Here is a 23,975-nt window from a genome sequence, read left to right as displayed (position 1 = left end):
CAGTGCTGTACAAACCCATCACTGGCTCATCTAGAGGGACTAGAGCTCTTGTCCAGTTGTGAGCTGAGTGGGAATGGGGAACTGCTGGTTTTGTCTCTGGAGGCTGAGGAAGCATAGCAGCTGGAGCCCACACGTTTTCCACAGGATGGGAAGGTGAGGTAAGGAGTAGAGCTTCTCTGGAGCCACTGCTCTTTCCACCAGCTGGGAGTGGAGTGTAGTGTAGAGAACTTTGGTACAGGACTTTCTGTACTCTACACAGGAGTAAGGCCCAGCATTAACTGATTGATTGGCAGGAGGGAGGAGCTTACATTAATTACTCTTATTCAGGTGGAGGCAGAATTGATTGGGGGTTAAATTGATTTTTGAGGTGGCTAGGTTTTAGAATTGATTTACGAAGGCGGGAAGATGATTTGGTGTAAGTTAGGCTTAGTTTTTGTGGGAGCAATGCAGGTTTGTTTGGGGTTTTTGTTTTTCTTCACCCAAAGTAGTAGGCTTAGTTGTTGGGTCAGTGGGTATTGGAAATTCTTAAAGTTAAATCACAACGAATAATTGTATTTCAAGATAAAGCATAAAAGTTAATTTGCAGATGCAAAGAAAGCCTAATAGTTGCCTTGTATGACTCTACCACTTAAAATTCTGTATCTGCCCAATACTATTTTTCACCTATTTATATAGTCTTAAATACAGCGTCAAAACAATCGTGAAGAAAATCTTTTTATCATGAAGAAAATCATGTTGCTTCATAGAAAAGCCATGTCAGGACATGATTTTATGCCTTGGTCAAGATCTTGGTATCTTGCAGACTCCATGATCAATACTAAATAGATTATTTATGCCGTAAGCACTTACAGAAAAACAGAGGATGTCAGCAGAGCTAGACAATATTGGATGCTGTGTCGTGCATTTGGGTAAAAATGTATTGCAAGGAATGTCAGCCCATATTAGTATCTGAAGGAGTGAAACCACTTATGTAATTTTAATAAGTAGCTTTTATAGTGACTGGTATTTTTTTGTGTCCACACAAAGTGATATGTGTTCTAAGCAACACCATCCATGCATATTTATATAACTGTGCAAGTGAAATTAAAAAAAAATCAATTGTTTGGTGCTCTGTATTTGTGTAGTCTGAACTTGGAGCCCTTTACAGAGGAGGTTAGATTTCAACAGAATGTTTTATTTATGCTCTAGGCTGTGTGTCTCAGCATTTAGAAAACAATGGTTTATTTTAATTAATCTAAAGGAAACTAGTGGCGCACAACTGTGTTTTCTATTGTTATCAAAATATGTACAGAAAATGTGTAAAGGATTTGTGTGGCAGAATAGGAGAGGGCAACTACATTTGGGGAAAAGGGAACTCTTCAATAACGGAAAGTGAGTTTCTTCAATGTTGAACGTTAGTCTACATTGACTTTTAGGGGGAATGACTACCTGTAAAATGCTCTGAGGCATGATGATCGGATTAGATTAATGAATGGTGGAAGAATGTGTCCTCCAAAATTCATCTTTCTTTAACAGTGATTCTTGCTCTTGTGAACATAGTTCAAATGATTAATAAACTGGGGGCGAGGAATGAACTTTGTGCCATTGCATACTGACAGGAACTTCAGTCTTTGTTTCACCTTCCTCTGGAACAGAGAGCAGGGATCCGTTAAGATCAGGGTATGTCCCACATGATCAGTTTCCTGTGAGTTAGGCATTGGTGGACCTCAGACCATGTTTTGTTCTGTATTAACAACAGAAGGATATTTGTTCACTCTTTTCAGTATTTGCCGTACAAACTGGCAAACATTTTGACTTTCAACAAGATGCTAACTTGATTTTGTTTGTTTGTTTTGCAGTGATCCTATTCTGCATGGCAGCCCTAATATTTCCAATAGGATTTTACATCAATGAAGTTGGAGGTCAACCATATAAATTGCCCAACAATACAGTGGTTGGGTCCTCATACGTACTGTTTGTCTTATCAATTTTCTTTACAATAGTGGGACTTCTATTTGCCGGCAAAGTTTGTTTACCTGGCTGATGAATATCTGAACTGCATGAGTTTGTGTCAGAGGAGAGCAAGATATCGGAGTTGCATTCTCAGGAGAAAGCCTAGATCAGACTATCAAATGCTTACTGAAAAGAGGAATGCTTTGACTTGTTCTTACTATGCACTTTGGATTTTAAAAAAAAGAGAGAGAGCCTTTCCCATAACCAAATACAGACATCATTGACTAATCTCCTGAGCATATTAATGCAGTCAGGTCTGCACTGTGATAGGGACTAGTGAAGAAGAATGCTTTACATTGAGAAGCATATTGCCCCATGTTACTGTATCTGTTTTTAATGTCTAACAATTTGAAAATCGAAGTATTTATGAACCTTGTGGTAGACCAGAGGGTTGCAAAGGAGTTCAAGTGAGGCTGGCCTCACAATTTAGGAGATTAGCATTTTACATCTTCTTTCTGATGGGCAGAGCCTTTGGCACCAAAATGAATCCATCTTGCATTACTGCACCAAGAAGCCAATAGATCAAAATATGTTCTTTATAATGTATGTAACAAAAAAAAATGACACACATCCCCCTTCAGCTGTAGAACAACACTAAGAAACTTTTTTTTGGGGGGGGGGGAGGTTCTTTATATTTATATACATATATATATATTTTGCTGATGCAGTATACTCTGTGTGTGTACATATATATATATATATATGTATATGTATATATACACACAAACAGTTCCTGGAAGATAACTCAGAATGCTTTGCTAGCAGAACACTGTGGTGTGCAAAACTAGAACTCAATAGAAAAAAGCCATTTCTCTGAAGGCCACATACCTGAGAGTCTTCAGTTTACCTCATTCTTTGTAGCAGCCCTTGATTTTAACAGGTTTTTGTAACAGGTACAAACAATCCCATGCCTTTCTAGGTGCAATTTTAAGTTAAGCTAAAATTCTTTGTATGGTAATTTATTTGTATATGAGGGTAGAAGGTGAGATCACGTCATACCTTAAAGTTAAAATCCTAATTTTGGGAAATGGACACTATTTAAATTATTAGCAACTGTTGTACAGGGAGTCTCTTTTCTACTGCTTTGTTTGTTACATTAACAATGAATTTATTTATACATGTTCAAGCACAGCAATTTACCATAGGTAAATTTTTCTAATGCATATAACATTCAGTGTTTAGGTCAACCTGTAAAAACACTGTTCTGTAGTAAAGCTGGATGAATTTATTTTCACTTGTGAGTATTAGGTTAATTCATCTTCTTTACCAAAAAATGAGCAATATAACTGTTTTTTAATGTCCATATGCCTTGTTTACTAAAGTTGAAGATAAAAATGTGGGCATAAGGACCACCTGGATTCAGAGTGTAAGTTTTCCCCTGAAATCAACTTTCTTTAAATACAAGAATTGTATAAACCTTGGATCCATGAATAGTGCTATATACTTCAATATTCACTTAAAATCTGACCTTTATTAGCACAAAACTTAGATTGATGTGTCAGGAAGCTTGCTTGCAGGATCAAGCCCTTATTCCCCAGTTAATATTTAATCTTTTTGTGGGCAAGTATTGACAAACGTATCTCTTGACAACAAAGTGTCTGTCCAAATGTACTTATGAAAAGCGCTGCATTACTTAAACTTATGCTTTTATAAGGCATAAGTGAAACTGAGTGCATTTTTCTGTAAGAATGATAATATTGTTTCTGAAATGTATTTATATTTTGGAAAAAGAACAGCTATCATGGCAGAAACAAGTGTTAGAAATGAGATACTTTATACAATTATATTGAACTGTGTGCCATTAGAAGTATTTTAGTGAGGAAAAATTACCTGATTGATGTTTTGGATCACTTTCTCTCGGTTGTAGAAAATCTCTCTTATCAGTTCACTCACAAGCCGAAGGAAGCTTTCACATCAAAGTCTCTCTAAATTTTTCTGAAGTATAAGAATATACAGCGAGATTCTCATCTAGAACTGCTAGTTCAGATTTGATTGGTTTCTAATTTAGATTCTGATCTGGCAGTCATAGCTGCACAGGCAATCCAAAGCTTCACTGATATCAATGGAGCTGTGTATATGGATGCAGTCTGGGTGGATCCAATTGCAGGACAGGGGTCTAAATGTTTTCAACAGTATTATAAGATTGGTGGTATAGCCTGATATAATGTGTTAACAATGAATCATAGCTCACTAATTAATTTGATAAGCTAATAGCTTTTTTCCCCCTCAGAAATGTCAGTCTTATTGTAAATAGTTCCATAAAATATTTTAACTGGATCACAGACATGGGGGCGGGGGAAGAGTTTCTCAGCTGCTAAGAATTTTCCCCCATGTTTACTTATTTCAGTTAGTGACATCCTGTATAATAATATTATTCATTTAAGCTTATATTTAAAATGTATTACCATTTAATTAAAAAAAAAAAAACTTATCGTGAAGCATATCCAGTCCATGAATGGCTGGCTGGAACCTTAGTGGGTAGCCAATCCTATGAATCATTGAAAGACAGCATAGCTTCAGCTAGCAGACTGTTTTAGTTAATATTTGGGCATTTCAGTCTACAACTAGATGGATCCATTTGCATTAAAAATGTCCCTGTGAGTGAAAAGAGACAGCTGTCAATAGTTGCTTTTTTAATAAGGTCACTAAGTACTATATAGTACAGTATTAATTTATAGCAGAAAATCATATCTTGTAAACTGTATATAAAACACTGTTCTGTGGTGCAATCGTTTGTCAAATTTGTCATTTTGTTTTAAAGTTGTATGCATTCTTTTCATACCTAAGAGCATCACTGTAAAATCTGCTGAATACTATTTATAGGTTTTATTTGCACAAGGATTAGTTTTTAAACTACAGGAAGTTCCTGTTGAACATGCCTAAACATCTGTAGACTTTCAACTCATTAAAGCAAATGCTTCAGTATGAATCTTCTCCAAAGGTGGTAACCCATGTTACATGTTGTTGTTTACATAAACTTTTCAGACTCTGCCAGCTGTTTTATATATTTTGAAGGACAGCTTATTCTATTATAAATCACCGCACACTCTTGTTTAATCTTCATTTCATTATCACCTGAAAGGTTTAATGTCACAGCATAATGCAATTTGTGTATACATTTTGTAGTTTTATTTGGTTAACCTCAAGTCCTAATCAGAAACTTAAAATACTTTAAAAAGGAAAATTGTAAATGTGTCTGTATAACGCTTCTTGGAGACAGAAGGAATAACTCACTAGAAGCTTTTTTAGTTTCTCTGTGGAGCAGTGTGTTTCTCTGAAAGCATTTACAAACCCATTCACCCTTTGACTTTCATTGCTGAGCGTCTAGGCATTTAACAACTGGTCCAAAGTGCTGGTAGTGTGTAACAACGCTAGACTTAATCCTGCTCCTGCCTTTACTCAAGCAGAACTCTTTGGGTTAGTTTCAATGGGCGTTTCTCTTGAGTGACACGCTCAGCGGCAGGATTAGGCCCCTCGACTCCATGGACCGGGCCTGCTGTTTCAGAGCCTCTGTGTAAGCATTGCAGCCTATCCCTGGACATGCCCATTCACCAGGAAGCCTGGCTCCGCTCTAGGCTGGCCTCTGCAACCGGTGCGACGGATGGAAGAGAGGAAGGCAAGAAGTGTCTGCCACTCGCTCGTCCGGCCTCGGCGTTAGCGGTCACCTTGCTCCTGGGCGGCAGGAAAGTCTGTGCTGCAGCGGCCTCCTCCCGCAGCCTCGGACACTCTTCAGGCGCTGGTGGCCAGGCACCTGCTACTACGGACTGCGCAAACGAACAGACTTTTCTTCATTGTATTTTTGTTATCGAGCAAGTTTATCAAAATAAATTGTCTACGACAGGCCTGGCCCCGTCTGCACTAATTGCGAGCGGCGCCTGCTGCAGCCTCCGCTGGAGGCGGCCCTGGAGAGCCGCCCCCAGCCCCCCGGCGAGGCTCCTCCACGCCCACCCTGGCCGGCTTGCAGCGCCGCAGCCCTGCCCAGGGGACCGTACCACTACCTGGCATGGGGGGACCCGGCCCCCTGCCGGGCGGGGAATAGTTTCTCCCGTTTCTCTTAGCAACGCGGTAACACACAGCTGGGCCGCAGGCGGCTGCGGCTGCTCCCCTGGCGAGCGGCGGCTGCCCTGTTCTCCCCTGTCCGGCGCGGCTGCCGGCCGGCCCGCCCCAGCCGCGGAAGGAGAGGAGCGGGTGAGGCCGAAAAGCTGCCAGCGGCGGGGGGTTCTTGCAGAAGCCGGGGCGAGCTGAACTCGAACGGGCTCGCGCCTGCCCGCCCAGGTTCAAATGCTTCAGCCCCCTCTGGCTGCGCAGCTCGCGAGTCCCCTCAGGGGCGCCTGGGCTTCCCGCTCCCGCTGACGGCGCTGGGGGTGTCCGGCCCCTGGGGGTCGGGTCCTTGCTCAGCGGGAGGAAATGTCAGATGAGATCTAATGCAGATAGTCAGTGGTGTGGATGGCTGTACGCTAACTGAGGTTACGTTGTATGCAGGGTGGTTGTAGCTGTGTGGGTGCCAGGGGAGGAGACAGAGAAGGTGAGTAAGGGAATATCTGGTGTTGGACCAGCATCTGCTGGTGAGAGAGACAGGCTTTCCAGCTCCTCTTCGGGTCTGGGAAATTTACTCACAGCTAAATACAAGGTGGAACAGAGAGTTTAGCATAAGTCATTAACACGTTTCAAGGGGCCAATCAAGGTGAAGTGGCCTGATAACACCTCTCCCCAGTCATAGGGAGGAAAGGAAGGGGGGAATTAGCTGGTGGGGGCTTATTAGTAGGTTATAGATTGTTATCATAAGCTACAAATCCAGTAGCTACTTACGCTTATCAATCTGTTCCATCTTGGATTAAGCGATGCCATTCCGAGTAAGTTTCTCAGACCTGAAGAAGAGCTCTGTGTAGCTCGAAAGCTTGTCTCTCTCACCAACAGAAGTTGGTCAAATAAAATATATTTCCTCACCCAACTTGTCTCTCAAATAGTTAAACTGCCATTGTTATTGAATTACACGGGACAGTCCAACCAAAAGATAAACCCAAAGTACCCATGGCTAGTGTGCTGGCCTGGGTGTCTGATGACGTCTAAGATCCTTAAAAAATTGCATTTGTGCTTCATACTGGCAGCATACCCTCAGTCTTATTTTTTTAGCCTGAGTCTGATCTATATGGGGTCGGCAGGGGACCATCATTATATAACAGAAAAGAGACTTGAAGATGTGTAAACTGAGTTTGAATAAAGAGCCTGTAAGAAGATTGAAATGTTAGTTTTAAATTATTTATGCTCTGTAAATGATAAAACTAGATTGAAAAGGGGAAAGGAGAATTTTTGGTTCCAAATCAGGAGTGACCTGAAAATTGTAAACCACTGAAAGAACTGTTTGTCTGTACAGTATTCAGTGTATAACAGAAACAGACTAAACAAGCAAGTTAGACATATAGACCTAAACTTTTTTGTGTCATCTTGCTATGCCAAAGCAGAATACATTTAAATGGTTGGTTTTCTCTTAAATATCCTGGCAAAAATATTAATTTAAAAAATAAATACCTTTATCTGCATTAAGAAACATAAAACCAGAGTAGCAGATTGCCTCTGTGACAGTAGCAACAGGCATGCCCCTGTTGGTGATGCAACTGGCACATAACTAACCCTAAAGCTATAGGTTTCAGAGTGGTAGCCATGTTAGTCAGTACGAGCAAAAAGAACGAGGAGTACTTGTGGCATCTTAGAGACTAACATTTATTTGAGCATAAGCTTTCGTGGGCTAAAACCCACTTCATCGGATGCATACAGTGGAAAATACATAGGAAGATATGCACACACAGAGAACATGAAAAAATGGGTGTTGCCATACACACTATAAGGAGAGTGATCAATTAAGGTGAGCTGTTATCAGGAGGAGAAAAAAAATCTTTTGTAGTGATAATCAGGATGGCCCATTTCCAACAGTTGACAAGAAGGTGTGAGTAACAGTACCGTGGGAGGGGGGGAATAAGTATGGGGAAATAATTTAATTCCAGGACACCATTAAATTAGGCTTGAATAAAGACTGGGAGTGGATGGGTCATTACACAAAGTAAAACTATTCTCCCCCCCCCCACCCCTGCCCCGACTGTTACTCACACCTTCTTGTCAACTGTTGGAAATGGGCCATCCTGATTATCGCTACAAACAGTTTTTTTCTCCTGCTGATAATAGCTCACCTTAATTGATCACTCTTGTTATAGTGTGTTTGGCAACACCCATTTTTTCATGTTCTGTGTGTATAATCTTCCTACTACTGTATTTTCCACTGCATGCATCTGATGAAGTGGGTTTTAGCCCACGAAAGCTTATGTTCAAATAAATTTGTTAGTCTCTAAGGTGCCACAAGTACTCCTCGTTCATTTTCCTAAGGCTATAGTAATTCTCTTGGTTGCTTCTAGTGATGAGAAGTCAGATGGATTCAGTGAGTTGTGTTTTCATAAGCTCTCTAACTCCTTCCTATGTCTAATTCTCAGTTGCAGAGCTCTTATTTTTGGTGGATTTACCATTCTCCTTAAAGAGTTGTATGACCAACATACAAAATTTTCCACAATTTTGAATACATATTTTACTGGATAGAACCCTTGGTGAATGACTTCTTGCAAAATGGTTTCCAAGTATATTATATAATAATAATAATAATTAATAATCAAATAACTTCCACTTCTTTTTTTAATTTTCTTGGTCACAGGCACTGCATGCAATATAATTAAGTACGTGGTTTCTGTTGATTTGTATCTGTGGGACTATAGTCTTAGGAAAGTGATATTTTATATAAATGCTTGATACATAGCTTTTATTCTTGATATTCTAAACTTCCACTCTTTAATGCTATGTCTCTTTTTTTTTTTTTTAAAGAAGGTTAAATCTTTGGTCATAAATACAATGGATGCACAAACAAGAAAAATGGCTCAGTTACTGGACAATGATCAGTTTTTGGAAAAAGTAGGGTAAGGATGTTGTTGCAAAATCCTTAGGGGAAATGCTTAAATGGAAATGAAATATACATTTCTGGTGATGCAAACTACATTTTTTCATGCATATGTATATTGGGATGCTTAAAATGGAGCATAAGAGTTCTTAGTTGTTCAACAGAAACCAGAATGTTTAATTCTTATGGGTAAATGATGAACTATTTTATAAATGGACTATTTGACAGTGCGACAGCACTCTCAGTGATGCATACAACTGCCGCTGATACAGACTAACACAGCTACCACTCTGAAACTTATTTTGTAGGGTAAGCGTGGGATCTGGCACAGTTCCAGTGAGAGGCCGACCATCCTGGCATGATATTACAATAACAGATTTGGAGCCCGATAATGGATTACTGGTTACTCACATCAACCAGACACAAGACCTTCTGGTAAGCAAATATCACTATCACGGATATCCTTCACTTCTTGTCCCCTCCTACACCGTCCAAAAACTTCTTGGATTGTCTGTGCACTGCTGTATTGCTCACCCAGCAGATATCAGGGTGATTGAAGTCTCCCATGAGAACCATGGCCTGTGATCTAGTAACTTCTCTTAGTTGCCAGAAGAAATCCTCGTCCACCTCATCCACCTGGTCTGGTTATCTATAGCAGACTCCCACCATGATATCACCCTTGTTGCTCACACTTCTAAACTTAATCCAGAGACTCTCAGGTTAATGGCAGTCTCTGGACTAGCTAGGTCAACCATTATAATAATTCTTTTAATTTACATGTTGCTGTGTTTATCAGCTATTCCTGTGTTGTTTAAATTCACAAAATAAGATTTTTCTGACTGCAGTTTTCACCTGCCTTCTGCTCCATGGTTTGCTTTTTCACATATTGTGGGGTTTATATTGAGAAGGAAATGAGAGCAAATACTATTGAGTATCTAATTTTCTGTACTTTAGGTATCAACTTCCATGAATATCAGTGCTTTACGTCAGCAAATGTATATATTATACACAATAAAATCATCTCCAGTGTCATTAATGGTTATTCTCTTCTCCATGTAACAACAGAACTCTTGTATCTTCCTACCTTTTTGTTGGTTATTTCTTAAAAAATAATAAAGAAAAGAAAGAGAGAGGAATAGCTTATAGTTCTTTTTGATTCTATGAATAATTAAGCTATTATGAAACAGGAAAATGAAGGGGGACAGTGACCTCTAGTGGCATCACAGTGATTTATTTGTTTGAATACTTCATGTTGAATTACATGCACAGTAGATGCTTGTTTGCAGCAACACCTTGTAAGTGCAACCACTGCTTATGAGCAACATTTCCCCTGAGAACACTTTCCATACTGTGAATTGTTGACACTCCCCATAACAGCAATAGTCACGTAGGAGCAAAAGGGCACTAGTATGTTGCTACTAATAAGCGTCTAATTTATTATGTTCCAAGAGGAAATAAGAGACTATAATGCCTGTTGGAACTATGTAGCAGACACCTTCTTTGGTGTCTGCCATAATACACCCTAGGCAGCATTCCTTCTGTTCTAGATCCCAAGGCCTCCTGCTTGCTGCAAGTGGATTTGTATCAATGATTTAATTACTAAATAATACCTCTTTCCTGCCATCCCTCAGAACTGGCAACATTTGAACAACACTTGCTGTTTCTAATCCCTACCTTTAACTTTTCTCCTCCTTCTGATCTACAGAGAGTGCAAAAGAGGAAAATGCAATCCAGTGAGGTGCAAACCACAGAAGAATGGCTAAGAGACCACAGTTTAGAATCCATGCAATTAACGTTAGAAGATCTCCTAAAGAAAGGCAATATTGTCTTGTGAGTACAGTGCCATCCCTTCTTAATCTATCAGTTTGCTTATGACAGGTTTCAGAGTAACAGCCGTGTTAGTCTGTATTCGCAAAAGAAAAGGAGTACTTGTGGCACCTTAGAGACTAACCAATTTCTTTGAGCATAAGCTTTCATGAGCTACAGCTCACTTCATCGGGTGCATCCGATGAAGTGAGCTGTAGCTCACGAAAGCTTATGCTCAAAGAAATTGGTTAGTCTCTAAGGTGCAACAAGTACTCCTTTTCAGTTTGCTTATATTATTCATGTTAAATATATACTTCATTCTAGGAATTCAAGAAATGCCACAGAACAGATAGAGTTTGCTGCCAAGACAGTTGTTAATTTTGAAGCCAAGCTGTCTGAGTAAGTATATAATATGTGCTACAGTTTCAAAGTATAAGAGTGATTTCCTTCCTCCAAACTTAGATAGTTGTAAAATGAGATTTTTTTCATGTCTGATGTTGGGCTGGATCAACCCTGGAGATGCAACAAATGAAACATAAACAGCCGCTTTGAAAGCTTCCCCCATGCTGCCCCTCTAGTGTACCTCAGTGTTGAAAGGCAATCGCTGGGGAATATGGGTTCGCTCGGTGTCCATTAGAACCCATGGTGGTTTTTGTGATGATACCTGTCAAGTGGGATCTTAACAATCAACTCACCTCAGATAGGCCTCTGAACATCCATCAGATGGGTAATGACTTTTGTTTGCTATAGACCTGGGTTTGTTTCAAATTGATGACCTAACAGTGAAAGGCTATATAGCCTGTTATGAGACCTGAGCCACATGGCCTGGTGTGCTAAAAAAGTGTGTGTGTTTTGGGGAGGGAGGAAGAAACTCTTTTCTTTGAGGTTTGAAGGATGAGCTCTTTCTACATAAACTTCTGCTCATTTACAGTTTATAATCAACCACAACAGCAATAAAGTCACTAAAATTGTGAGACAAACCCCAAAAATCAAGGACATTTACATTTAAAGAACAGATCTGATAAATATGCTCAGTATACTGCAGAATAATATTATAGTAATCCTTTCAATCTTCCATAAATACATATGTCTGATAGTTCCTAGGTCTACTGCCATATATCAGGTACAGAGACCCAGATTCCTCAGGATGCTCCTTTTCAGGACTTGCTATTTGTGCATTGTGAATGAGCTGCTTGCAAAATTTTGGTCAAAACAATTAAAAATAGGCTTGCATTCCAGGGAAGTAAAGAGCTTTTTCATAAAAATCCTTTCTTTTAACTTTTTCTCAGTTCTAAAACCATGAGCATGGTGTTAAAAAGCAAGTTATTTAAAAATAATTCTTAAACAGTTTGTTCTAGGGCTGGGACAGCAAATGCTAAGTTTCACCCCAATTATAAATCCTTTAAAATTGGTTAAATAATTGACAAAGAGGTTTTGTAATCAAATCACCAAAACATTTTTCAATACTGATAAATTTGCTCCTTTTGTCCCACAATCAAGAGACTTTACCATTTAAAAAAAAATCAGTTTGTATGGTTTGAATTAAATAAATCTCCAGCCAATAAACTAAATAGATAGGATGAATTGACTTGACTTTTGGCTGAACTTTCCTTCATCCATACACACACACATCACACACTTTATCCAAACACAACTAATTAAAGAGCATTCTGTTGATCTCATTTTTTTCAAGGCAATTAGATATTTAAACAATAAACAAGTTTAGAGAAAGAAGTATTTAAATAATTAACACTGCAGCCACTAGTGCTGTATCACAGTTGAGAATGTTGTAAATAGAATATTTATAGACGACGGTTGTGCACCTGATGGAAAACTTGGCCGATGATAAAAACAGATCTGAACTTAAATTGACATACCGTTTAAGAGAATGCATTATTTAAATGTGTGCACTGTATTTTGTCAGAGCAATTGAACTTTATCACCAGCGAATTCAGTGGCTGTTGGAGGACAGCAGAAAGGTAATGTTAACTTTTTAATATGCTTTTAAAAGGGGAACCTGCATATGGTGTTAAAGGATATATTAACTGTTTAATAGTTGTCTAGAATCCCACCCAGAAAGCTTTTTTGTATTTTTCCCATATTGTGAGTAACTAGAGCACAATGGAGCTATGTTTTGTCTTCTCAGTTGATAGATGTTTCATTTGAGATATGTTTTGAGCCTTTATTCAGACGGCTATTTTATAAGCAGGGATTGCGTATCGGCAGCATCCAGAAAGCTAGCACCCTTGACTGGCATGATGGGGATACTATGGAACTGAGTAATCCTTCATTTTCTCAAGTAACAAACATGTCATCTAGGGGTAGAGGGAGTATTGCCCACTCAGAACAGAAGGTAGAATTCAAAACTCATATCTCTTTCTCTTTGCTCTGCCACTGTCTCATTTTTTTTAATGCTTAAAAAGTAACAGTGACAATAAATATGTAATATTTTAAATGAAAATGGCAGCATAAAGAGGTACATACTGAAATTTAATGTTAGATCAGCACAAAATATTTAAATGAACATTTTATATGTTTAGGTGTTCGGCCTTATAACAGGGAACAAAGTTGGACTTCTGGTTGATGTATCTGATATAAGTTGTGAACCTCGACTATTTGAGTTCCAGAAAGACCTTTTGGTAAATAATTCTGAAAGAGACTCTGACTCTTAAAGTAAGTTAAATAAGATTCTCTGAGTGCAGGGAAGAAAGTAAGTGTAATAATCACTTATTTACATATTACTCTAAGTATCAACAGTTAATTTGTTGGAGATGTATAGATTTACCTTAATCACTTTTAAAGTAGAAATTATTTGTTTAATATCAAGATTCAAACATTTTAAGCATCTGCCACAATAACAAAAATTGAAGATCTGACTTCAAATATTAACCAACCCCAGACAGATGTGCTTCAAAAGCATCTGCTAGAGCAGCAGTTTTTAACTAGGGGTCCGGGGGCGCCTAGGGGGCCGCCAAGCAGGGCCAGTGTTAGATTTGCTGGGGCCAAGGTCAGAAAGCTGAAGCCTCGCAGTGTGGGGCTGAAGCCCAGGGCTCCCAGCCCTGCCATCTGGAGCTGAAGCCGAAGCCTGAGCAACTTAGCTTTTGTAGGGACCCCTGTGGCATGGGGCCCTGGGCAATTGCCCTGCTTGTTATCTCCTAATGCTGGCCCTGGCTTTTATATGCAGAAAAACAGTTGTTGTGACACAGTGGGCTGTGGAGTTTTTATACATGTTGGGGGGAGGCCTCCAAAAGAAAAAGATTGAGAACCCCTGTGCTAGAGTAATGTACATAATAGAAATAAATAGTTCATAGTACCTGAGAGCCAAGTTGTACATACAGTACTATGCCTATAAAGAATAGGATGCAGTTGTGCTTATGCACTTGGATGCAGCAAAGTGTGCTTTTTGTTGGGTCAGGACCTTGCTGTCTTACAGTCTCTTCCCCAACTTCCAAAAGAAACAAAACTGTGTTTATTTTTACAAAGTGTTTCTAATGAGGATTATTACAGGTAGACACTATAATGTCACAATAACAATTATATTTTCTGGTTTTGAAGCTTTCTCTGTACAATCTTTCTTCATATACCAGTGAAGGTTACTTAAAATTGACTGCACCTACTTCTTTGATAATTTGTGCAGCATAAGTAAAGATACTTCAAGAAAATTGTTACTCTCTGGTTGACAAGGGCCTAGAATAACCTACCTAAGGTATAGCCCTAGAAGTGAAAGCTACTTTTATCTGACATCCTATCATAGCTGCTTCATTCTTTTTCAGTTGCTCCTATGATCACAGCTCAATAGGTGAACATGTGCTTTCTGAATCAATATCATTTCTCTCTCATTTGCTTGTTTATTAAAGGGTGCTGATGAAATTGACACAGTATGTGTTTCCCCATTTAACCAACTGAATAGGAATACTATGTCAGCATGGTGCACAAGGACTAGGTTAAGTTGCTGTCTCTCAGTGTGCCAAACTAAAACTAAATCTGTGTCACTTCAGTTCTGAGCCAAGTTCTCCTATATAGTAGTTCAGAATACTACAGTCTGAACTGACTTTAGCAAATCACAATTTTTTTTCTTGTACATAACTCCAGTAATAGGAGGGATATTAACTCACTAACATTTTTTATTAAGTGTCTAATAGATGAACAGCTGTGTTATAAGAAACAGTTATATTTCCTCTCCTTTGGTACTGAAATTTCATCTCTATGGGAGAATCCAACAAACGTCAATGTGCGCGTGTAAGTATGTTTCCTAGCTTGTAACAATGGGTTTTCAAACAGGGCCGCCTTTTAATTAGGAGCAGTTTTGTGCTCATAGTGAATTGTAGCTGTAGTTTTGTGCCAGAAAAAATACAGAAATGAATTGTGAATGCATTGCAAATGAGTCTGCTCATTCATACAGGTAAATCACACAGGAGATCTTAGCCATCAACCAGGGGGGTATGTGATCTTAATGCTGAATAAAAAAGGCCATATACTAGTTAAGTGTAGAATAAGTTTTTAATGTTCTGTCTTCCTAGCCTAGATGAAGCAAGGCAGTGGGTGCAGGAGCTACAACCCAGTGGAGGCTGTAATTTGCTGAAAGCTTTAAAGAAGGCCCTTACAATGAGGGAACTGAATTCATTGGTCCTTATTGTAGGAAGCTGGTAGGTCCACTGTCTAAACTGGCAATAAATGTTAACTTGCATAAAGAATTAAATGCTTCAGACTTATACTTTCCGCCTAGTTGTAAATTAGGCTAGATTTTTATCTTTTAAAGAGACATTATTGACATCCCCCTTTCTTACAAGATTCAAACAGCTCAGTTTCTTCAAGATTCATGCTTCAGTTCTTTCCTCATTTACATGTGTGCTACTTTTTCTATTTTAACCCTTATTACTTGCTAATCCTCTCTGTAACAATATGAAAATAGTTTTCCCTTCCAAATTTGTCCTCTTGTTGATAAATAGAATGTCTAACACTAGTATTGTGTCAATAAAAATTCATCAGCATCACTGAGGATTTCAGAGGGAATGTGAATGGCTCTGGAATTACTTCTGTAAAGTAGCATTGTGTGTTCATACTAATCTGCTGTCTGATCATAAGCATTGGCGCAAAATAGAATCCACAATGCTTTGGCCAGCAGCCAGTGTTGATCTGACACAGATCTTGGACTTAAATTCTGCAGTCTGTGGTGTCCATTTTAGAGTTTGCATAATTGAAATGAACGAGTGCAAGAAAAGAATAATATATAAAGGACTCTGGTGAGGGCACAGGTAACCAATATGGACTAATTCCATTATATTTACTTATTAAATTTATTTTAAAGGTGCATTGAGGAGACTGTTGGCTTTGCTAAAGTGATATTTTGGGGTAGTCTGGATCCAGATTCCATTTTAACTGAATCACCAACACAGGAGATTCAAAGAAAGGTTTGCAGATTTGGCTCAGGTCTGATTTATTACGGTTTTACAGTAGTCTCAAAACAGCAGTGAAGGGGTTAAGGAGAACTTGTGGGCCCAGTTAGCCCCACCCTGCTATGCCTGCGGTCAGTGCCAAACCTGGAGGGGAGTTAAAAGGAGGGAGCCTGGCTCACTTCAGGCCTGCTTGGCCAGGAAGGAAGATGGAGCTCTTTGCCTGAAGGGAGCTTTGCCTGCACAGTTGCATAGAGTGGAGCCTACTAGTCGGAGCAGCAGCTGGGAGGGAGAAGTTAGACTCTAGGGAGCAAACCACACACAGTAAGAGACTGTTGGGCAACCAATCCCAAAGGAAAGGGCCTGGACACCCCATGGGAAGAATGGTGGATGGCCCAATGTTGAGTTGGATTTGCTTTTTGTTTAAGAACATTTTTGAGCTAAACCTCTCCAACCCCCCCAGAAGGGGATAGGACTGAAGGCACAATTAGCCAATGGGTCAAAGCCTGCCTGAGTGGGGTGCCTGGAAGTTCCAGCAAGGATTAGCACTGTTAGGTGCTTCCCCAACCACACCAGTACACAAAACTAGAGTTATGGTTGCACCCTAATTTTCTGTTTTACAGGGTGTGCATCTCAGTGTCTCACCATTTTTTAAACTTTTTTTTTCTAAACATGCCATGAAGAATTTGAACCAACATTCAGCCACTAATTCATATGTGTGTGGAATGATGATGATTTTTAGGAAATTTGAGGAAAGAGAAGCCTGATTCCTTCCCCCCGCCCCAACACACACAGAGTACACCTAAGTTTCTCCCTGCTGGTGCTTGAGCAGGAACATTATGACATCAGCCATATGTCACTCTCACTCCAGTTTATTTGAGTTGTCATGACAATGGTTGCCTTGGCTAGCTGGCTTACCTCACACTCCCATAATATTCTTACAAAGAAGAGTCCCAGGAGGAGTTGTAAGGAAAGCAGACTGAGTTTGGATAAGTTTGTGGTGTTTCCCCTTTGGGTGCGTACTGGGGAAAGTTGCACTGTTTCTTCTCTTATTGCTTGTTCCTTTCCTCAGAAAGGGTTATATGAAAATAAGATGCAAAATTCCAGCTCCTTTTCATGTAGATTGTTTATCTGCTTCTTATAAATTGGGGGGTATGGCTTTCTGAATGTTTACCTTTAAAAAAAGTGAGAAATTGTAGCTGAGAGTTCCTAATCAGTTTTCTGGTACAATTTAGAAGTTTTAGTAAAATTGAAGTTGCATTTTAAAAAGTTATCTTTGAATACAGTTTAATTAAACTACTTTCAATGTCAACATGGTATTGAGTGGTGAAATGGCCATAAAAATGATAGTCTGAGGTAAATTCACTGAAGGCAACCTATGTGTAAGCGCTTTATTAATTAAATAGCACAGGTATAAAAGATTTTATTTCTATTAAAGAATTAAGGAAATTCAAAGACAAAAAAAATCATTTAAAGTTGCTCTAATAAATAAACTAAACTACAAAAAATTAGGAAATACAAAATTAAGGTTTAAGAAGATTAAAAGTTTTCAAAGTCAAGCACTCTCAAATTAGGAAATGCCAGAGTGAATGTTGCCCAGGCAGACCCAATTTGGCCCCTTTGTATATATGCATTATGAAACAGCCTTTAATTACATGCAGAAGTAAATACCCATGGAAAGTTTGTTGTATGTGGCTTGCCTAGCATCACACAGGAACTTGTAAACCAAGCAAATTTGATCCAGAAGTCATTACAGACAAATATGGAATCATATGAAACTATTTTAGAACTTGCTTTTCAGAGTAGAGGGAGGAACTGTTGAAAAGGGAGCAGATACACAAATGTATAAAAAGTTACAAAATGGCAGGTACCCCTTTTTGCTTAATGCTTAAATTATGTTCCTGTGATTTGATATTTCTTCTCCACCCCTGCCACAAGCACGTCAGTTTGACCAGCATGACCTTTTCTACTCTTTGGTTGATGGAATTGTGGATGTCATTTTTCATCAGCCCCGATCAGTCTTCGGAAATATTGTCTGACTATATTCAGCAATGTACCTTGGGGAGAAAGCTGCTGATACACACCATTACGTATGAATGTAGCAATCATGTTCCTCCTGTAAGTAATCATTCTTTGTATCTGTCTTAAAAACGACCTGTCGTTTGTTTCCTTTTGAGCTGTAGTTAAGATATTTTGTACATTCATAGATTTACAGAAGTGTTAAATTATGTTTTCAAATATTTATTGTGGGATCTCAATCTCAAGTAGTGAGTGCTGTGAAATATTTCCCCTTTAGAAGGAAGAGGTTTAACTATGGCATTTTAATCCAGAGGTGAAGCTTATCTGTGACCAATCTTGTCACCTGTTATCAGTCTCTTCAGGCTATCTTAGTTGTTTTCCTATTCCTAAGTATAACAGCATAGAAAAGATTACAGCATCTTAAATTTGTTTGCAGCCCTTGCTACACACAGCTAAGGGTGCTACTCTGTTTGTTTTAGAGAGCCGATTAGCAACAAGAAATCCTATAAATTGGGATGCCCAAATCTTAAGTAACTTTTCTTCTCTTCATATATGTAGGCTGTTCTAAAGAACCTTGCAGAAGTTGTTGGAGGCCGTTATCACTGCTATTCTTCAAAGAGTGAGGTAGGTTTAGGCTAGAAGTAGACAGAACAACCTTTTCATTTGTTTGTTTGTTTATTTTCATGCTGTCACTCTTGGTGAAATAGGTTCTCGTCTTTGTAGCAATTTATAGTAAAAAGAATTGGTAAGTAAAGTCTTTGTTCAGGAAAGCACTTAAGAGCTTGCTTAAAATTAAATATATGCTTAAATGTTTTCAAGAATCAGGAATGCTCTCCTAAGGGTGCAGGAGACTTCTTCAGATATTCTGCAGATATAGTGGGACCAGGAACAGGGCCCTAGCTGTGGGGGGGACGACACAGACGGGGTAAGGGGGCCAAGGCTGGGCCTGCAGCTGGGGGTGGGTCTGGGGCCGGAGCTGGGAGTGGGTCCCAGCCAGACCGCAATGGGGGCTGGCAGCGGGGTCTGAGGCTGGGGACAGAGCAGAGCTAGGGGCAGAGTGGGGCTGGGGCACTCCCTCCCTGCCCCATGGGGACTGTTCTGGCCCTGATGTGCCCCATGAACATTCTTCTATGCTACCCTAGGAGGGCACGCTCCACTGATTGGGGACCACTGGTCTAATTTCTAAGTAGCATGAAAGCTATGGGCTTTATCAGTGAAGACTAATTCAAATATTTCATGTTCACTAAATAATGGGAGACATTTCTGTACACAATCTTAATGCCTACAACTACATTTACTCTGTTCTGCGAGGCAGCATCATTGGTAGTGCCCATAAAATAACTGGTGTCAGTGTCAGATGAGCTGGCATTTTGCTTGATGTTTTACTATGAAGCATAGAGAGACAAGGTGGATGAGGTAATATCTTTTATTGGACTAATTTCTGTTGGTGAGAGAGACAAGCTTTCAAGCCACACAGAGCTGAAGAAGAGCTCTGTGCATCTCCAAAGCTTGTCTCTCTCACCAACAAAAGTTGGTCCAATAAAAGATATTACCTCACCTATATTGTCTCTCTAAAAACCTGGGACCAACACAGCTACAACTACACTGAATACAACATAGGAATTGTATAATCCTTTCAACCTTTTTTCCTCTTCTTGTTGCATAACAGAATTACGATAGTAGCGATGTTTATCTACTGCTTTGTGAATCCCAAAAAGCTAAGAACATTCTCAGCAGCATCAAAGAAACTTTCCAGGGAAGGATTGGTGATTCAGTTATTGGTAGAGTACAAGATGTAAGTACAGTATTTGTTTTGTTTTCAGATAATCTGTGTATAGCACAGACATGCAGATCTCTGTATTAATGATCAGAATAGGGAAAACATATTATACTAACAGATCACAATGATAAATTTAAATGCTATTTACTGGCTGTACTTTGTAAGATCAGATAAATACTAACAAATGGTAAGGGAAAGCTTTGAATGGATCCTGAATGGAGTCATTCTGGGTACAATTATTTTGGTAAACTGAAATACTTACCAAAAAAGAGAGCAGCAGGGAAAATATTTTTAAAACATAGGATGTGGCCATAATGGACACCAAAACAAATGCTGGCCTACCTAAAAGCTAGCCTCATTCATTAACATTTATTTCCATTTCCAACCTCCCTATGCCCTTGGTGAGGTTGGGAAAAAGAAAAAGGATATTTTCCTGTGCCTGTCTCTCCTTCTGTAAAGCACCTGAAGAATTTGCTGCACGGATTTATTGAGATGGAAATGCTTCTTGATCACATCTTTCTGTTGGCTTTGACTTGCGTAGAAGGAGCTATGTTGTCTTGTATGCCACATCTTTTTCTTTGCCACATACACGAGCCATCATGTACTTGCTGGGGGCCTGACAACCTAGAAACAGCTTAATAAATCATCTGTACTTACCACCCTTAATGTAAATGAGCTTAACAGCTCTATTTTTTAAAATTTAGATGCATATAAGATTTTTTTAAAAACAAAGTAAGCTTTTCTGTCTCGTAGGTAAAAGGGGCAATGCTGTGCAGGTGAATGGGCCCTCTCCTCCGGGGGATTTGGAGGCAGTTAAAGAGGACTACCATCAGGTGTCACTAGGACTTTCTCATGGACTCTAGAAATGCCTGTCTCTAAGACAAGGGAAAACACCAGCTGATAGGAGCTTCTGCTTGTGTTTCTTTCTCTGGATATGTTTCACATCTCGCAGAATAGGATTTTTGACTAAATTTAACTCCATTCTTTTTAAGGAGATAACTCTTGAGCAGTTTATAGACATAATAAATGCTATGACAGCACTAGGGCAGAGCAACTCCAGTATGTATTTCTGCCAGCTCTGTAATTACCAGATGGAATCAAACCCACACTATAGTGTCTTTGAAGGCCATGCTTCTCCAAACTAGTTCCAGTGTCAGTCCAGAAACTTGTTGGCCACACAAGCTACAACAGTGAACCATCTGCATGATGTGTTCTCCATAAGCTCTAGTGTGCTCTGTAAAATTAGGATATATCCCTTTTTGAAAATTTATTTATATGTAACCCTTCTGCCAGGCGAAGCCATCAGCAACCGGGGCCAGGTTCAATATCTAGGGGTTTCTTTCCATCAATACAACACAGAACCAGCTCGAGCCCCCACCCAGTAACCTGGGAAAATTACACACCACCCCTGGGCGCCTCTGAGAGGCAGTACTTCCCCACTTGCAAGCACAGAGTCTGAGTGTAGAAAAGAAACTTTTAATAAAAGGAGGGAAGTAACTTGGCGTTAATTTGGGAAAACACTGCAAACAGGGTTCATAAACATGTGCAAAAGTCCCTTTAATGTGCCTGTCCCTTCTCTGCACCCCTCTCACAGTTGCTGTGCTTGGTAAGTGCAGACCCAGAGTTCAGAGGTGCATCTGCACAGTTCACTTCCCACCCCGGGTAAAGGTAAGGAGGCACCTTAGGCTTCATTAGGAGCCACTCACCACTCACCCGCTTTCCCCTCCGCCAGTCACCCTGCTGGCCACTTGCTCTGCTCACCACCTCACCAACCACTTGTTCGCCAGCTGACTGTCAGTCACCTCCTGCTATCACCTGCCTCTCTGCTGTGACCTCTGCAAATCAGTTTCTTAGTGATTTTGAGCTCTTGGCAGCCTGGATAGAAACACAGTCACACCACAACTGATTTCAGCTCTGATTGAGCATTTAAAATAACAAAAGAGGCTCCTAATGAAGCCTATTTAGCTCTTTCTTTGAACTGTGGGGAGGAACAAGTCAAAACATTCTGGGGACTCCTAGGGAGAGTCTACACACCAGCTGGCTGGGATCCCTGTCCCCACCCCTCTTACTTTCACAGGGCTCTGGCATTCGAGCCCCTGGCTTAATGTGGTCCTTTCAGCTGAGGGTGACCCCCCCCTCATTTGCGACTGGTTAAGCACAGTCCTGCTTCCCTGTATTCCTACAATAATTACATCATTGGTAACAGCATTTCATTACCCCTTCATTCAGTCCTAAAGTGATTTGTAACCCACACCAGCCAAAGTTGATTCCTTTGAGCAAAACACCACTCTATTTGCTGGATATCTCAGCAGAGCAGGAGCAAACTGTATTTACATAAATACACACAAAGTCTCTCCCCCTCCCAGCTAGCTGTCAGGGAAGCATTCATTCAGACCCTACTTTACATCTAGCTATCTCTATCTGTTTTGCAAATATAACACCTAGGAGCCCCTGTCCTGGATCAGGGCCCCATTGAAGCTGTTGAGCTTAAACTGACAGCTAAATATCCAGAAGGAGATGTTAGAAAGACAGGCAGAGATTTTAATTTGGATAAAAGGAGACAGTAGAAAGGTAGATCTGTGTGTGGTCAGCATTGAGATGATAGTTGCAGAGGTGTTTTATTAATGTGATTACCCAGAGATAAATTGGAGAGGGAGATGAGAGAGGGGACCAAGGGCGGAGCCCTTTAGGACCCCACAGAAAGTTGGAGGGGAAGGATGAGGAGGATTATGCAGATAAGACACTGAAAAAGCAATTAGAGAGGTAGGAGGAGAACCAGGAGAGGATGGAGTTAAAAAAGCTGAAGGAGGATAAAACTTCAAGAGAAAAAAGCATGGGTTGAAGGCAGCTGACAGGTTGAGGAGGATGAGTATGAAGTATTGGTCCTGAGCTTTGGCCCAGAAGAGGTCACTAGAGACTTTGTTGAGAGACTGATCAGAGGAGTGCAAGGGGCAGCAGCCAGACTAGAGAGGGTCCAGGATGGAGTTAGAGGAGAGGAACTCTAGAAAGAAGTTGTAGACAATGCATTCAGTGAGCTTAGAGATGGAAAAGAGAAGGAGGGCTAGTTGGAGCAGCAAGTGGGGTCAAGGGAGACTGATGAGAGTAAATACATATTTCTGATGCAAAGGGAATAAACTTAACCTAAATTAAACCTAAGCCTACTTCTTTTCTGTAGTGTAAATAAATGCATGGAGACTGTTTAAGTGAAATGATGTACTTTGTTTGCAAGAAAGTATTAGCTGGGTGTGTTTTTAAACCATAACCATTTCTGTTTGACCAAAGAGTGTCAGATGTAGCAGTAGTGGAAACACATCTCAACGTAGTTGAGAGGAAACCCCTGTTCAGCAGCCAGAGGAGAAGATAATGTTGAGAAATTTAACTGTAATTTTGTTTCAATTTTTATAGAACAGTAAGATTTTAATAAGCATACTGGGGCAAAACTCTGCCCCATGGAGAACAAATCCAAATGGCTCCCTATTGTTGTAGAATTGGCCAGCAGGCACACTGGTCTTTGGACTGACATCTGGACTATTTTGAAGAAGCATGACTTTCTACACTACTGCACAATGAGAGGCACCACTTCTGCTCCTTTTATATATTCTGTACAGCCCTTGATAGTTATGGAGGTGCTAAGAACATATATAACAGTTTTTGAGCCCTAGTGCTGCAGTAATAATATGCAATCCCATTGAAATCCACAGGTTTGCAGTGTGCCTAACACAATGTATGCAGTGGAATGCTCTACTCCAAAAGCTATTTTAAAAGGGATCATTGGAAATGTTATCTATGTTCAAAATATTTTTACAGCATTCTGCCAGTTTTTAGCTGTGCTACTAACTGGTACCTCACATTTTAGCATATGTAAAACTGCTGTGGGAAAATAATCTTGATACATTGGAGAATTGGTCTCAGATCAACAAGATTAAATTCAATAAAGACAAGTGCTACATTTAGGAAGGAAAAGTTGATACACAACTACAAACTGGGGAAAAACTGGCTTGGCAGTAGTATTGCTGAAAAGGATCTGGGGGTTATAATGGATCACAAA

The 23,975-nt window shown here is 39.9% G+C and overlaps 2 protein-coding genes across 8 annotated transcripts in view; both read left to right on the top strand.

Moving 5' to 3' along the window:
- The window catches only part of MOSMO (modulator of smoothened), a 50,521-nt gene extending 44,695 nt beyond the window's left edge, over positions 1-5,826 (top strand). The window contains exon 3 of the mRNA XM_073362201.2: positions 1,839-5,826. Within this exon, the coding sequence (XP_073218302.1) occupies positions 1,839-2,023 (185 nt within the window). The 3' untranslated portion in view covers positions 2,024-5,826. The remainder of the gene's footprint in view (positions 1-1,838) is intronic.
- A 189-nt stretch (positions 5,827-6,015) lies between these two features.
- VWA3A (von Willebrand factor A domain containing 3A) overlaps positions 6,016-23,975 on the top strand; it is a 65,396-nt gene continuing 47,436 nt past the window's right edge. For 5 of the 7 annotated variants that reach the window (XM_078854563.1, XM_073362194.1, XM_073362200.1 and 2 more), the window contains exons 1-12: positions 6,016-6,180; positions 8,857-8,948; positions 9,238-9,364; positions 10,635-10,759; positions 11,060-11,134; positions 12,660-12,714; positions 13,276-13,374; positions 14,868-14,974; positions 15,256-15,381; positions 18,138-18,246; positions 18,706-18,771; positions 19,817-19,942. In XM_078854563.1, the coding sequence (XP_078710689.1) occupies positions 8,884-8,948; positions 9,238-9,364; positions 10,635-10,759; positions 11,060-11,134; positions 12,660-12,714; positions 13,276-13,374; positions 14,868-14,974; positions 15,256-15,381; positions 18,138-18,246; positions 18,706-18,771; positions 19,817-19,942 (1,080 nt within the window). In that variant the 5' untranslated portion in view covers positions 6,016-6,180; positions 8,857-8,883. The remainder of the gene's footprint in view (positions 6,181-8,856; positions 8,949-9,237; positions 9,365-10,634; positions 10,760-11,059; positions 11,135-12,659; positions 12,715-13,275; positions 13,375-14,867; positions 14,975-15,255; positions 15,382-18,137; positions 18,247-18,705; positions 18,772-19,816; positions 19,943-23,975) is intronic. The other 2 variants (XM_073362197.1, XM_073362196.1) reach the window with 2 other exon arrangements.

The sequence above is a fragment of the Lepidochelys kempii genome, chromosome 10 (assembly GCF_965140285.1).
Source record: "Lepidochelys kempii isolate rLepKem1 chromosome 10, rLepKem1.hap1, whole genome shotgun sequence".
In the NCBI taxonomy this organism is placed as follows: Eukaryota; Metazoa; Chordata; order Testudines; family Cheloniidae; genus Lepidochelys; species Lepidochelys kempii.
This window is presented reverse-complemented; position numbering and strand designations above follow the sequence as displayed.